Source organism: Pollachius pollachius (assembly GCF_949987615.1).
Source record: "Pollachius pollachius genome assembly, chromosome: 7".
NCBI lineage: Eukaryota > Metazoa > Chordata > Actinopteri > Gadiformes > Gadidae > Pollachius > Pollachius pollachius.
The window spans coordinates 10500661-10515824 of NC_136940.1; the positions used below are offsets into that span (position 1 = coordinate 10500661).

At 42.1% G+C, this 15164-nt stretch overlaps 1 protein-coding gene across 1 annotated transcript in view; it reads right to left on the reverse strand.

Moving 5' to 3' along the window:
* The window catches only part of LOC307077857 (desmoplakin-A-like), a gene marked incomplete at both ends in the record, with an annotated part of 16136 nt that extends 2410 nt beyond the window's left edge, over nucleotides 1-13726 (reverse strand). Inside the window, 14 exons of the mRNA XM_079739335.1 lie at nucleotides 736-903; nucleotides 1017-1143; nucleotides 1660-1814; nucleotides 5574-5726; nucleotides 5824-5949; nucleotides 7843-7938; nucleotides 8095-8199; nucleotides 8470-8637; nucleotides 8726-8785; nucleotides 9217-9342; nucleotides 10747-10900; nucleotides 11338-11450; nucleotides 11565-11649; nucleotides 13527-13726. Coding sequence (XP_079595461.1) covers nucleotides 736-903; nucleotides 1017-1143; nucleotides 1660-1814; nucleotides 5574-5726; nucleotides 5824-5949; nucleotides 7843-7938; nucleotides 8095-8199; nucleotides 8470-8637; nucleotides 8726-8785; nucleotides 9217-9342; nucleotides 10747-10900; nucleotides 11338-11450; nucleotides 11565-11649; nucleotides 13527-13726 — 1836 coding nt within the window. The remainder of the gene's footprint in view (nucleotides 1-735; nucleotides 904-1016; nucleotides 1144-1659; nucleotides 1815-5573; nucleotides 5727-5823; nucleotides 5950-7842; nucleotides 7939-8094; nucleotides 8200-8469; nucleotides 8638-8725; nucleotides 8786-9216; nucleotides 9343-10746; nucleotides 10901-11337; nucleotides 11451-11564; nucleotides 11650-13526) is intronic.
* Nucleotides 13727-15164: the final 1438 nt, after the last annotated feature.

Genomic DNA, 15164 nt, shown 5'->3' on the forward strand with positions numbered 1-15164 from the left:
CTTCACCTCTACTTTCTTAAGTTCCAGCTTCCTTTTCGCCTCCTCTATCTTCCTTTTCTCCTCCCTCAACCTCACCTCCTCCTCCAGTCTTTGCGTCTCCTCCATCCTCCTCTTCTCCTCCTCCCGCTTCATCGCCTTCTCCCTCTTCCTCAACTCCTCCTCCAGCCTCATTGCCTCCTCCCTCTTCCTTGCTGCCTCCTCCGTCTCTTCTCCTCTCCTCCTCCCGTCTCTTTGCCTGCTCCCTCTGCCTCATCTCCTCCTCTAGCTTCAATGCCTCCTCCCTCTTCCTGGCCTCCTCCTCCATCCTTCTTTTCTCCTCTAGTCTCCTTATTTCCACTCTCCTTCTTTCCTCCTCCTCCTCCACCTCCCTCATCCTTTCCATTTCCTCCATTCGTATCTCCTGCTCCTCCTGGATGACTACCTGCTGGCTTGGCTGCTGAATAAGATACATTGGTTGGTGTACTAGTTGCCACTTCTGTTCAACCTTCTGTGGTTCGATGTTTTGTATTTGTACCGCTGGGGGGAAGAATATGCAATATATTGGCTAAGCTGGTAAAAAATCGGACCCAATAGCGCCACATGTTTAGATGTCAAACGTACACTAGATATACTGTTGTCCTTTAGTCTTACACTTGACAATATTGACAATGACTTTATTAGATGATTTATTTCAAGTATTTTCGGTTGTTTACCGTAGTCTGTTGAGGCATACTGGGTGTAGGAAGGCAATTGCACCACCAGTTGCTCATAGTGATTCTGGGCTCCATTGTACTGGCTTTCAATTGTCATCAAGTCCTCCTCTTCAATCATCTGGGAGCCATGGGAGTTGACCCTAAACTCTGCATAGTGAGTCTCCAAGCGTTTAATCAGGCTGCGGTATTCCTCAGAAGACATTCGAGACAGCTGGGGAACACACACACACACACACAAATGGACACACATGCACACAAACAATTACTACAAATTACACAAACAGTTAAAGACGATGATGAACATGCAATCAGGCCTAGCCTTACCATGGCGATGGTGAGTGAGTTTATGTTTTCGATATCCATGCGACAGTACTGCCACGAGATGAGGCTCTTGATGTTGATGTACAGCTGGTTCCATATGGAGAGAATGGCCTCGTAGTACTGGTCATTCCTTTGGAAGAAACGCGTGACATTAGATCACAGACCTACATTTCTAGCTTCTACTTTTCATTAACACTCCATATGGAGAGAATGGCCTCGTAGTACTGGTCAATCCTTTGGAAAGAAATGTGTGACATTAGATCACAGACCTACATCTCTAGCTTCTACTTAACATTAACACTCAGGAAATAAGCCAGACCAGCATAAATGAGCCGCAACATTTCTGTGAGCATTGATAATAGACCTTTAACATCTGTTTTGAAACATATTCAATGATTGTTATTTATTTATACATAAGGAGCCCGTGTGCAGCAGACACTGGCTTGCTGCTGCCATTTGCCTCTTTAAATCTATAACCCCCAAAGAAAAAGCTAAGGCAAATACATGGATTTAAATTGTGTGACAAAAGTGAAGCTATTAAGAAATTAACTTTGCATGGCCCTTCTTATTATTAGTATTATAATGCTAATAATGATTTTAATTTTATGAAGAAAAGAAAATGCATCATCGTTGCGTGTGTTCCTACTTCTTGGCCATGGAGATAGAGATGGGGTTTGGGGGCGGGACCAGCAGGCAGACAGAGGGCACCAGCATGTCCAGGCCGCCTGGTCCAGTCACCTGCCACTTGCTGCGCTGGCTGTTGTCCTTAAGGATGCCCTCGTTGTCCTTACAGATTACTTTCTGTGGACACCACACAGCACACACGCAATTTTACTCGCGTAAAGTCAGTCATCTCACATCACATCTCACCCCCTTCGTTGATAATTTTACTCCCCTTCCGATTGTTTCTCGCATTTTTGATTGTCCTCACTCACATTCAATGATTTCACCTGTCCCTCATTTACATTCCCCTCCTAGTGTATTTAGTCAACATGTTTACCTTCCTCTGTGCCTGTTCCTCTGCTCTTCATATCAAGCGTCCTAGCATTTTCTGAGTGGTATTTACAGCTCCCGGTTTTCTGATCTCAAACTGATTATCCATTTACCGACCAACTATGCCTTAGTCTTCTCCATGCCGGATTGTTTGCCTTGATCGTCAACTGATTTTCCGTGTACCGATCTATCTGCTCGTAAAGACTATTCTTTCTACACAGGCCAGACATTTGCATCCTGAGTCTTGCTATTAAGTACTATTACCCTTTTGCTAACCCAGCTATTACAACTCATCCGACAAAATGGATCCAATAAATCCCTTAATCCAGTTGAAAATGGTTTGGTTAGGGTCTCAAGAAGTGTTTGTGAACATTTCGGTGTTATTTTTGACTAAAATGTAGAAAGTTGAAAAGAAACTAGAAAATGCATTTCCTGCAGAAAATGCGTTGAGTGCTGTAGTACAAAGTGAGGTTAAAATTATTTTTTAATAAAGCCACATAGATTAAGACATAAAGAAACGTTAAATGGCTTAAATCTAGTGAAGGGATTTGAACAAAAGTTCAAAAGTCTAAATGGAGTAAACAATGAAACATACACACCATTTAAGAAAAAGTAAATGGTTGGAAACAAATAAAGTGACAGCTGAATGAAAAGCGCAAAGCATTGCTAAAAATGCAGAAATTTAAAAGGTCAAATGTATTGCCCTGCACTGTGTGTGTGTGTGTGTGTGTGTGTGTGTGTGTGTGTGTGTGTGTGTGTGTGTGTCGAAGAGAATGGTGAGCCAGTGTGTGATTGAAAGTAGCCCAATAGAGCGGGAAAAGCAGCCCAATCTGGCAACACTGCCTGAACGTGCTCCAAAAGTAGCCCAATCCAGCAGGAAAAAACGCCCAATCGGGCAACACTGCTGAACGTCCACGCGCTCCAGCGTCAACGTCAATACATGAGCAGTGGTGGGCCGTCAGGGCCAGCAGGGCCTTCTCTGCTGCAGGTTACATTGAGGCCAGCACTAAAAGTATTGCTAGCCTTTCGCTGAAGCTGCCACCTCCCTTTGGATAATAAATTTGACTGACGTGTGTAATCAGCCAATCAAATGTTGATGTGTAGTAATGTAATGCCCCCAGGGCCCAGCAATATGCCGGCGCTGGACCCCGGTGATGTCATCAGCGAATTTTGAATCGTTGGCGGTACAGAGTTGATAGTGAACTACTATGGCCGCACCGTTCAGAACAAGCTATGCTGCCGGCCGTTTTTGCTGTTCAACATCAGTGAGGGGACAGGGAACAGCGCCGGATTAAGCAGTCTTAATAGCTTCACCAAGGCAGCTTTAAAACATCAGGCCATGGGTGATGGGTGAGTTTTACTTTGCACTGTGTAGGAGCGATAATGTTGTTGTGGTACTTTAGCTTGTAACGCATTTTTTGTAATGGTTGGAAACAAAAATATATTGCTGGAATTTGGGCAGTAGGCTTAATGGTAATGCTGTGTCTGGATGCCACTTAATAAGCATATTAAATGAACCCGTTCACTACTACTCCTGTGGGCTTAATATTCTGGCTGGAATAGCTGTTGTAAAATATGTGGCATAAAGGCCTACTTGTATGTTTCCTTTTTTGTTAATGAGCTGGCGTTGCACTTGTAATATTGTCACTATAGGCTACTTTATTGAGTCTGTTGAAGTTGCGAAAGCATCCGGTGAAAATAACAATAACTGTGAACACTTTTTTTTTGTGTCGTGTATGATGTGCAATCTGGTTGCGGAGTGACATAAGGAAAGATCTGATGGTGATGCTGCATTACTCAATGTAAAAGTGGTGTGCATGTGCGCTGTTATTGTTGCTGAAGATCAACTGTCTTGTTGTGGATGTTATGCAGTAGCGCATATTGTGGCTGTGTTGGCTGCATTGACACCTAATATGAAATTTATGTGCATGTCTGAGTGTTTGTCCGTTGGTGGAGTTTGTTACTGAAGACCCTGACTTAAACCCCATGATACGCTACTGTCAATGAGACCAACTGAAAACGAAGCCGGTATGAAACTAAAACTGTTATTCTGAATAAAGTTTAAATGATATCAAAATTCTGTCTGGATATTATTGAAGATGCAAGTGTGTAGATTTGTTTAATGGTTTGAAAGATGGTAAACGGTTGAAATTTGACCAAGTTACGATGTCTTAAGTTATTTTAGTGTCAGAATGGGCAGACGGCTTCAATGGGACAAAAATATAAAAAATAAAATATGACGGTTTGAAACTAAAACTGTGATTCTGAAGAAAGTTTAAATGATATCGAAATTAAGTATAAATGAATAAAGCTGTGTGTGTGTGTGTGTGTGTGTGTGTGTGTGTGTGTTTCTTAAGAGAAGTACCAGAGGATGGCTCCACTGTAGTGGAAGTAGCTGAAGTAGTAGTAGTAGCTGAAGTAGTAGTAGAAGCTGAAGTAGTAGTAGTAGCTGAAGTAGTACTTGTAGCTGAAGTAGAAGGCAGTAGCTGAAGTAGTAGTAGTAGCTGAAGTAGTACTTGTAGCTGAAGTAGTAGGTAGTAGCTGAAGTAGAAGGTAGTAGCTGAAGTAGTAGTTGTAGCTGAAGTAGAAGGTAGTAGCTGAAATAGTAGTAGTAGCTGAAGTAGAAGGTAGTAGCTGAAGTAGTAGTAGTGGTAGCTGAAGTAGTAATAGCTGAAGTAGTAATAGCTGAAGTAGTAGGTAATAGCTGAAGTAGTAGGTAGTAGCTGAAGTAGTAGTAGTAGCTGAAGAAGTAGTAGTAATGGTAATAGTAGTATTGGTAGGAGTAGTAGTAGTAATAGTAGTAGTAGTGGTAGGAGTAGTAGTAGGCAGTAGAAATGTTGAATAGCTTTAATCAATTTGAACACAGTTCAAAATGTTAAAATCGAATTGGAATAAAGCTGTGTGTGTGTGTGGGGGGGGGGGGGGGGGGGGTGTGGGGGTGTGTGTCTCTTTAAGAGAATGGCGGGGCTAATGCGTGTGTTTGTGTGTGTCAACGGAAATCAATGAGAGCAACTGAAAACTATGCCGGTTTGAAACTAAAACTGTGATTCTGAAAAAAGTTTAAATGCTATCAAAATTTCGTTTGGATAGTATTGAAGATACAAATGTGTAGATTTGTTTAATGGTTTGAAGGTAGATTGAGGTTGATGGTAAAAGATTGAAATTTTACCGAGTTACAATGTCCTAAGTAATTTAAGTGTCAGAATGGGCAGACGGCTTCAATGGGACCAACTGTAGAATATGACTCCCATGTTAAAAAAAAGTGGAAAAAGCTGAATAGTTTAAAAGGTTGAAAAACGATGAATGTAGCTGAAAGTATGGCGGAGGAGTTAAAGACCAAAAAACGTGAGGAAGAAGAATAAAAATAAGAATAATAAAGATTTCAATATCTAGAGTGTGAATGCTACAGCATTCACACTAATAAAGGCATCAATATCTAGAGTGTGAATGTTACAGCATTCACACTTATAAAACGTATGAAGAACAAAAGTTGAGCGCTGCATGCAGCACTCACCTAAAAAGGCTTTTTCAGGGTGGAAGTTTTCTATACAACATTTGACCACTCACCTGGTCTTGTTTGAAGTCACAGAGGGCTCGCACGATGACGGTGGTGCTGCTCTTCTCCTCGGGGTTCCTGGGCTTCAGCCTCACGATGCTCTTGGACGCATTGACCAGGTGCTGGACCTGCCTCTTGTTCTCCAGGATTTTCTCCTTTTCTTTCTAGAAAATCAACAAGAATAGAGGGGGCAAATCGACTGAGCTGTAGAGAAGTACTTCAACGTAATGATGGGCAGTTCCTACAGTGTTTCTGACCCACCTCAAGGTCCGCAAGCAGCGCCAGCAGGCTGTCCACGGAGGTGTCCTTGTCACAGGTGAACTTCTTGCGTATGGTCTCATGTTCCTTCTGCAGTGCGCCGTACGTCTCATTCGCCTCCTTGAAGAACTTGAGCGCACAAATGATACCAATTAATTAGGCGAGTGCTGCATGCAGCGCTCAACTATTGTTCTTCATAAGTTTTATTCTTTCTTTCTTTCTTTCTTTCTTTATTATTCTCTACAAACTTTGGGACCTATCTCCTTCCTCATTTTTTGAGGATTTTGTATTTTTCCGATTTTTAAACTATTTTATACTTTTTAAGATGTTCTACTTTTAAAATAGTATCTTTTTTTAACATGGGAGTCAATTGGGAGGACGGCAGAGCCGTCCTCTGGTACTTCAACTGTTATAGTCGTAACTAAATCAATTTTCAACCGTTTACCTTCGTACAAATCTGCACACTTGTATCTTCAATAATATCAGAGTTTAACAGTTTAACAGAATTTCGATATCATTTAAACTTCTTGTACTTCAACTGTTTAAGACGTAGTGTTGCGTTCTTGAAGAAAGTAGTCTAATCCGGATCGCTTTTAACTCACTTCATTTGTTAAAGTATTTCGGTATGGTAACTATGAAGCAAAAGGAGGGGAATTGTACGGACACGCGTGTGAGCGACAAACAGCAGGCCTCTGTACCTAACTCCCTAGTATGGACTGCCGGATGTTTCTGATCTCGTTGGCTTCAGGCCCTGCTTTAATGCCAAGTAGGCGTGGCCTATATGACGTATTGGTTTCGCCCTCCTCACCTGTCTAAAGCTGCTGCCATCTATGGCTTGAATAGTTATTGCAGCTTATATGTCGGGTCCTGCTTCCTAGTGGCTATGTGTGGTAATTACAGCTTATGTGTTCGATCCTACTTCCTAGTGGCTATGCATGGTAATTACGGCCTATGTGTTCGATCCTACTTCCTAGTGGCTATGTGTGGGTAGCTTTATGTGTTTAAAATACGTAACAGTAGCTAAATAATTTTTCAACCGTTTATCTTCGTTCAAACCATTTAACAAATCTACACACTATCTTCAATAATATCTAAACGGAATTTCGATATCATTTAAACTTTCTTCAGGGCGTTTTTTACCGCTGGATTGGGCTACTTTTGGAGGACGTTCAGGCAATGTTGCCAGATTGGGTGGTTTTTCCCACTCTATTGAGCTACTTTTAATCACGCACCGGCTCGCTATTCTCTCTCACACACACACACACACACACACACACACACACACACACACACACACACACACACACACACACACACACACACACAGTGTAGGGCAATATACATTTGACGTTTCAGATTCTTCAGTTCAATTCATTTTACATTTCTGTATTTTTAGCAATGCTTTGCACTTTTCATTCAGCTGTCACTTCATTTGTTTTTGTCACAACCATTTACTTTTTCTTAAATGGTGTGCATGTTTACATTGTTTACTCTATTTAGACTTTTGAACTTTTGTTCAAATCCCTTCCCTTGATTGAAGCCATTTAACGTTTCTTTATGTCTTAATCTATGTGGCTTTATTAAAAAATATTTTCGACCTCACTTTGTACTACAGCACTCACCGCATTTCTGCAGGAAATGCATTTTCTAGTTGAATTCTGTTTTCCATGCAAAATATGCAAAAGCCTTTTTTGGAATGCATCATTGTTCACGCAGATGGCTAACTACTGCTCACTATCATTGGCAATGCCTGTCCACTCTATATGGAAGAGGCGCTGCTTTTTGTATCCCTTGATAATTGTTTGTTTGTGTATCACTGAGAAATTTCATTTGTTTGCATTTATTAATTTCATCAATTAAGTCTGTGTGTGTGTCTGTCTGTCTGTCTGTCTGTCTGTCTGTCTGTCTGTCTGTCTGTCTGTCTGTCTGTGTGTGTGACAGGATAGGTTTATATATAGTGAAGCAGGGAATTCTATATCACAGTTTAGAGTTTTTGAATGTGTGTGTGTAATGGTTTAGTACCTGGCTATAGGCTGCATTCTCCTTCAGATGTACATGAATGCACTTGGTGATCTGCAGGAGCCAGCTCCACTGTGTCTGCAGAGTGTCCATGTAGGCCTGAGGTAGACACCCATAGCAAACAGATCATTGTACTGCTGATAGTGAAGTGACACTGTGTAACAATATTAATTAGTCACAGCTTTTGTAGGGTTCCTTTTGAAGTTGCATCCACTGCATGATTATTAGTAGTGTACATCTATTGGCTGTACACACCTCGATCTTGTCCGAGGCGGGGTGGTTGTTGTTCAGGGCCACGTCTACTTTGACCTTGAGTCTATTCAGGTCCCTCTCCTTCCCTTCGAGGGCACTCATCAATTGCTGTGGCACAACATGATGATAGGAAACTTAGCAACATAAAACACCCCAACCAAGCCTCTAAATGCAGTTAGAGGGAACACATTGTAGTGACTTTGTTGCCAAAGTTCTTTGGCAGCAGCCACTGGCTGGATCTAATCTCAACCAAATGTCCCGCTCTCATGAAAAACTCGTGAATTTTTGCGAGGCAAATTGAACTCAAATACAGGGTCAAGTCTCAAGCAATGAGACAATTTAGATAACAGAAGAACCAAAGGAGCAGGTTTTACTTACAGAGTAGCTCTCCTGCTTCTTAGGGATGTACAGGTCAATGTTCCTGTCTCCCCAATCGAAGACCAGCTCCTCCTCCTCCCTGTAGTTCACCCACATGATTTCCTTGGAGATGTCCTCGATGATCAGTTGCAGCTCTTGCAGCCACTCGCTCCGACTGAAGGACATTTTCTGCATTGGTATGAGATTCAATTAAAGCTCATGGGCTCAGTGAAAGTGAGAATCGCACCAGAGAGGATTGAGGATAATGTCCCCTCACCTGGAGGCTGTCCCATTCTTGGTCCAGGGCATTGAGGCTAGCCTTGTCGCCATTTTGATGCTATGGAGTAACGGTCACATCAGACAATATGGTATTATTAATAATTCAGAATGTTCATTCAAAGTATCTTCAGATGGGACCAGAACTGAACTTTGGGGGGGCATAGGCAATATTCCCCTTACCCTCCCCTACCCCCAAAGATTTTTTTTACTTTAACTTAATTTTTATATTTTAGCAAAATAAAGAAATAGACACAACTAAAATAATTATATTTCATTACATCCGGAAATGATCGTCAGATCAGTGCAGGGCCAATAGGATGGGTGACTGAATGATGATATGATATGTCTGTCATTGAGGTGAATGCATAGGGTTTGTAGCAACAGAGAACTGGTGTATTCCATCAGAAATCCAACATGTTTCACATGCTCCACGACTACTGATACTTCTGGGTTTACTGCAGCCTGTAGATGAGAAGCGGGAGGCCTCACCAGCTCATCCCTTGCGCGGTCCACCTCATCGCTCCTCTGGATGGAGCTGTGGAACTTTTGGTGTTTGACCAGCTGCTGTTGGAGAGTCTCCTGGTCATCTCCCCAAGGAGAGGTCTCGATCAGACGCTGGAAGCAAACCATCGCACATTTTAAGGCGTCGCCTTCCATTCTTTAGTCAGATGAGTTTCATGGTAATACCCCTCCTTCTGCCATATTTTTAAATGGCTCTGACTGATAATGACATCTGTTCTTTAGGTTCTTTAGGTTGCTCATTTATTGAAATAGCAAGAGTGTGAATGGTGTGGTACTGCATGTACTTTGAATACTTTAAGAGGTATTCAATATTAATTTAACAGGCAAATAATTAATATACCTATCCGTCTCACAATCAGCAGCTATTTTCTGCCCCTGACTTCAACTCCAGGTTTTAGTTGTAAGATTTTAAATGATCAAACTTTTTGTTTTCTGATTGGATACAAATTAATTAGGGAGTAGAATTGCTAACTTAACTAGACATTGCCTTTGTTCAGTTCACAGCACCTAGGAGTTCTAGGAAAGATGAATGACCAACCAAAACAATGACCCCCAGATGTGTCTAATCAGCAGCACCAGCAGGGGGAGTCAGAGATACAAGTTATTTCAACCACACCAAAAGGAAGATTCTAAACCAATTGCACTGGAAGATTTTTACAAATCGTAAGGGACTGTAGAAAAACTTGGCATCACACATTTAACGGCACAGGTAACACGACCGCTGGCAGCCAAAACTACAGGATAACTACGCTCCCGGTTCCAGACGTAAATATCTATTTAACATTGGCCGTTGTTCTCACAAAGAGTGGAATCGGGACAGCTCAGAATGTTCTTAGGCTCAATCAGGTAGGCCTGAACGCCTACACACTACAAAGACTATTGCATGTCAACATTTCACCCATCGACATCGCTTAATTAGGGTTCAAATCAGGCTTTACATCTTCTCGTGAGTTCCTGGCTTAAAACATGTTCACCAACATCTGAGGAATTAATGAGAAGGCAGCTTATTACTTATTTTTTCCTGGAAACTTTCTATGAGGAGAAACCCTTTAGGCTCAACAGTATAGTTATGTAGCACAAATTTGTTTAAGGTGTTCACTACCCTTAAAGTGCATGACTGTCAGTTACAGTAAACCCTGCTAAAAACCGGTTTAACTGTGCCATTGCACTTAAACTGCATGATTATCTGTGCAATGAGAGGGGGTGTATGACCGAAGTTGTAGTTCAACAGAAGTGCATTAGTGTCACAAGTATCTGTAGCGTGAGTTTTTATTTGCCAGTGCACACATTGTTGTTATCGAGGACTGTTGGTCAGATGATCAACACTATTATCCGCAATGAGTCTAGCAGCATCAAAGGGATCCCTGCACATTAATTCAAATGAATTCACAACTAATCCTTTCCTTAGTCATCAATGTGAGTGAGTAAGCGTGAGTGAGAAAGAGAGAGAAAGAGAAAAAGGGAAATAAAGAGGGAAAGAGAAGTACACATGTGTACCTTCTGTTGTCCAATCCAGCCCATCGCATCCATGAAGGTCCGTCCGGGATCCTCCCAGACTCCCGAGCTGCCTCGGGTGCTCTTCCTTCTCCTATGCAGGGTCTCACTGATGGCCATGTGAACTCCCTTCAGCTGGTCCCTGCACACCTCCACACTGGGGAGCACGTGTTGGGCAGAACAGAACTGTGAGCCGCGAGTGGGGAACATATGACATGAGAGCATTCGGTCTAAGAAACTGTGACTTAGTGTAGGGCTGCAGCATCATGGCAATAATTGTTATTTTGCCCAATATTGTGATAATTAATTTACTGTGAATAAAAGATCAGGGATTCAATAAATATTCTGTGGCGGCTACGGTATTAAAAAAAGTATAACATCAAGTTTTTGCTGAGTTTTAACTGTTTGCAATAAGGTTTTAATTTAACAGCCGTAAAAAAAAAGTATTCATGTTTTCGTAATTACTTTTTTGGGTGTAAATTAATGCAACCAGGTAATCCAATCCAATTTCGGTTAATATAAAACTAATGTCCAGCTCTAACTGAGGGTCTGAGAGAGAGAGAAAGAGAAAGAGAAAGAGAGAGAGGCACTGACCTTCTGACCACATTGTCATTGGGTTGGCCGATCTGTCGTAGTTGGCTCGCGCATCCCTTCAGCTGATCTATGGTCTCCCTGGCCATGGCCATGTAGCGCTCTGCATCCCCACCCTGCACGCCACAGAGCAAGAGGTCAAAGGTCAAATGCCTGACTTGGCGCTATTATTAAAAATGTCTTTATACAAATTAATAAAACAACGAAGACGAATAAGTGGTATGGCTTACAGTTTGCATGGCGTGTTCCGCCTTCCTAAGGAACTCCTGACATTGCTCCTGCAGGATCATTGCCTTCTGGTGCAGGCTGGAGCCCCTGTGTTAAACCATCAGGGGTGTCGCCTGTCATTATCAAATAGGGCAACGCAATTATCCACTTCTTCAAATGCTGGCCTGGCCATGGTTGTGGTTACCAGGGAGACAACCACCATGATCCACAACAGGATACACATTTGTTTGGCCTTGGAAAGACTATCAGAGAGTAAAGACTGGTCAAAATATACATGGGGCCAGAGGCATTTTGCATTTCTGAAGCATGTTTTGTAATTGCCCTCCAAATTGGGATGATGATTGAATGAAGAGTTAACTCCTGTGTTTTAACTCTGTATTTGCAAAGCGGATCCAGAATGAAAATTATACGTTTTTTTCAACGTTTATTCAAATTGCCCTGTAAATTATCCAAAATGCCCCCGAAACACGGGCTCAACAAAAAAAAAGTTACAATTATACCCTTGTACACACACACATATGCTTTTGTATTGATTTATGGGTTAACCACGTCAACCATCAAACAAAAGCATACATTATATCCTCATGGAGCTAAGCCTTTAGCTGCCAAACATGTTGCTCTTCCTGTATAGGCATGATTTCTCTGCAACCGCTCTGTTTTAATTATCAACATATTTGCCTTTCTGTTCTTCAATGAAGGCCTTGAGAGCAGGGGCGTAGGAATGAGTTTAACATTGGGGGGGACACATATCGGAAACCTGACAGATCCGGTATAATTTTTAGGTGGGACAAATGCGCCTGTCTCCGATATTGGAGGGGACACGTCCCATCCGTCCCCCCCGGTTCCTACGCCCTTGCTTGAGAGTGAAGCGAGAGAAATGCAGTGGTGGCTGGGTGTCAAACTGTAAATCACTCTCAGAATGTCACCGCAGACCAGGGGAGGAATAGAGGAATGTGGAGCTGCTCTGCCGAAGAGAAGCTGAATAATGAGCAGCAGCCTGCAGCCGACGGAATGATATATCCGTGTGTCAATAGATATGGAGGATATTTTGGATTTTAGTTGCTGTGTGATATGTATTGAATGCTGTCATGCTTATTTTTGTATCGCCCCTTAATCCCAGGTAACAGTCTTAAGGCCTTCAGGGCTCCACAGTTCTCATTCAATAGTGTCGGGTTGGCTGCGGCGTGATCACATGATCAGAGCAACACAATAACGACTGTCTTTCCTTAACCCCATCTGTAACTTCAAACTTCATACAAAATTGTCAAATGTACATTTTGATCAATGATATTTCATATGAGACAACATAATTCAATAACCCTGTGCTAGGAGTCTATCGGTAGGCCTACGATAACCGTATAACCCTCAGAAATCCTAGCAGGATCCTTAATTAACTTTTAGAATTGTTTCCTTCATACCTGCCGGAGTGGGAGAAACTATTGGCCAAGCAGTTGTTTAAATATGTAACCCTGCATTTCTTTTTACCTGCCAAATTTTCGAATCTACTACATTGGTTGTTGCTAATTATAGAACCTGCCTACTAGATCAATATTTGAAATTACACTGTGCAAACAACTAAAGGCCTAATATATAGACATTAAATCAGGCCTACTGCGTAAACATCAAAAAGAGTTATCATCAAGTTAATTTCCAAGTTGGTCATTTTTTTAATATATTTTATGCAATTCATGGTCGGTGTTCGATCAAAGATTTATCCAACGATTATATTGGGTGTGGCATTGATCAGCATGTTGGGAATCGGTCGTTTCTGCGGAGTGCATGACCTGCGGTCAAACCAGACGGTAGATATGATAATATATCCGTTACATATTTAATGCATCAGCCTGGCATTTTATCCGATACGGCGGTTCACTTTTTTAACTGACTGCAGTAAACAGCGACATTCAAAGTCCCCAAGGCTTAAACCTACTTCAACAACAATTGAAAAACATGCATAGGCCTACCCTTGTCCGCTACCCCCTGCACCACCTCCAGAAGAAAAGGTGTAGGAGTATACGTCCATGAAGGGGTCTGCAGGCCCGTATCCATTACCGCCACCTTGTCCGGCCTCGCTGCGTGTGTACTGGTAGTTTCCACCTCCAGTCACGTCACTCCTTGCCGAGCCCTTGCGACTGCTGTTAATCCCCTTTTGGGATCCATACATACTCATTTTTGATTAAAAAGAAAAGTCTGTTGTAGTCTACAACTGTAATTGAGCCTCACTGCAGGCAGCAATGCGCGCTGCTGCAGTAGAAAGGAGCAGCGGAACAATTTGCAGAGACGCCCTATCTACCTACACCTGTCCGCCCCGAGCACCAAATTGGTGCAGACTAGAAGTTCAGCAAGAGGAGCTCAGGTTTAGTAAACCATCGTTACCACGCCCCCTTCCAACCCTGCCAGGAAGAGTTATATATCCATGACGACCTGACAAATACCGCCCCAACTCTTTCATCTGCTGTCTTCCGGAGAGGGGTGTGAACAGTAACAATTTTATTTTATTTAAAATGATAAGAATTAGGCTACGTGAAGACCATGTCATCGTTAGTTTATAATCTTTAAAACGATACCGAACAATGCTTACTGTGCAATACTGTCCCCTTTCCCCTTGGGTTACATAACATTGTTTGGTAATGTCTAAAATATGAAAAAGATGATCACATTATGATATTTATTTCAGAAGGCATGATGCATTTGCTGCAGTTGAGAATGCATGGTCTGTTGCACGACAAGGCATGGTCTGTTGCATTACAATGCATGTGTAATACCTGTAGCCTAAGGTTTGTTGTGACTAAATGATTGTAGTTAACATCTCATTAGGATCGTGGATAGGTGTGCAGTGTACCCGAACCACTACTTAAAACAAGAAGCTTCAAACTACAGTCTAATAGAACAGTTTGCCCTCCTCAACATTGATTTAACTGAAGGAAACCAATCACAAGGTAACGCACACACGCACGAGTGTGTACGCACACGCACGACCACCCGCAGCGGCATCCTTCCCCAACTTCTAGTTGTAACTTCTGCTTTTCATCAGTCTGCTCAAACACAGCCGAACATGGGTGGGGTGAACAGGATTGGCTAGTTAGACGTGCTCTTCATGACAGCTCTTTTTTTCGCTTTCTGAACTGCTTTTAAGCTAATTTCATTATTTTCATAAAAAAAGTGATATGCTATGCATTTCAAAACCTCTTCATAGGTGAACAGAAGGATTTCAGACACAATATTTGATGTAATGTTATTATTATTCGTCCCATTTGTAAACATTCAATTTCTTCCCATTAAGTATTTTCCTTCTCCAGAAGCAGTTTTCTTTATTGAACGCGAGTTTGTCTGCCAATCGTGCCAGCAGTGCTATTCGCCTGACGGACAGAGATGTTTCGCAAGACAGATCTCAATTCAAGGACTGATATGGTTCCGCAGGCCGTCAGGCTGATAGCTTTGTACTGAAGATCTAAAAAGATGCATCCGGAGGAATTCTTCAGATGAGTGTGAAGAGATTTCCAAGCTCTCTTCCAGCCTGACTTTCTCTCACGCCCATGTGGAACAAGTATATAGGGTCTCGCTGAGCATACGTATTGCCCTGCTTTTTCAACTATAAAGCA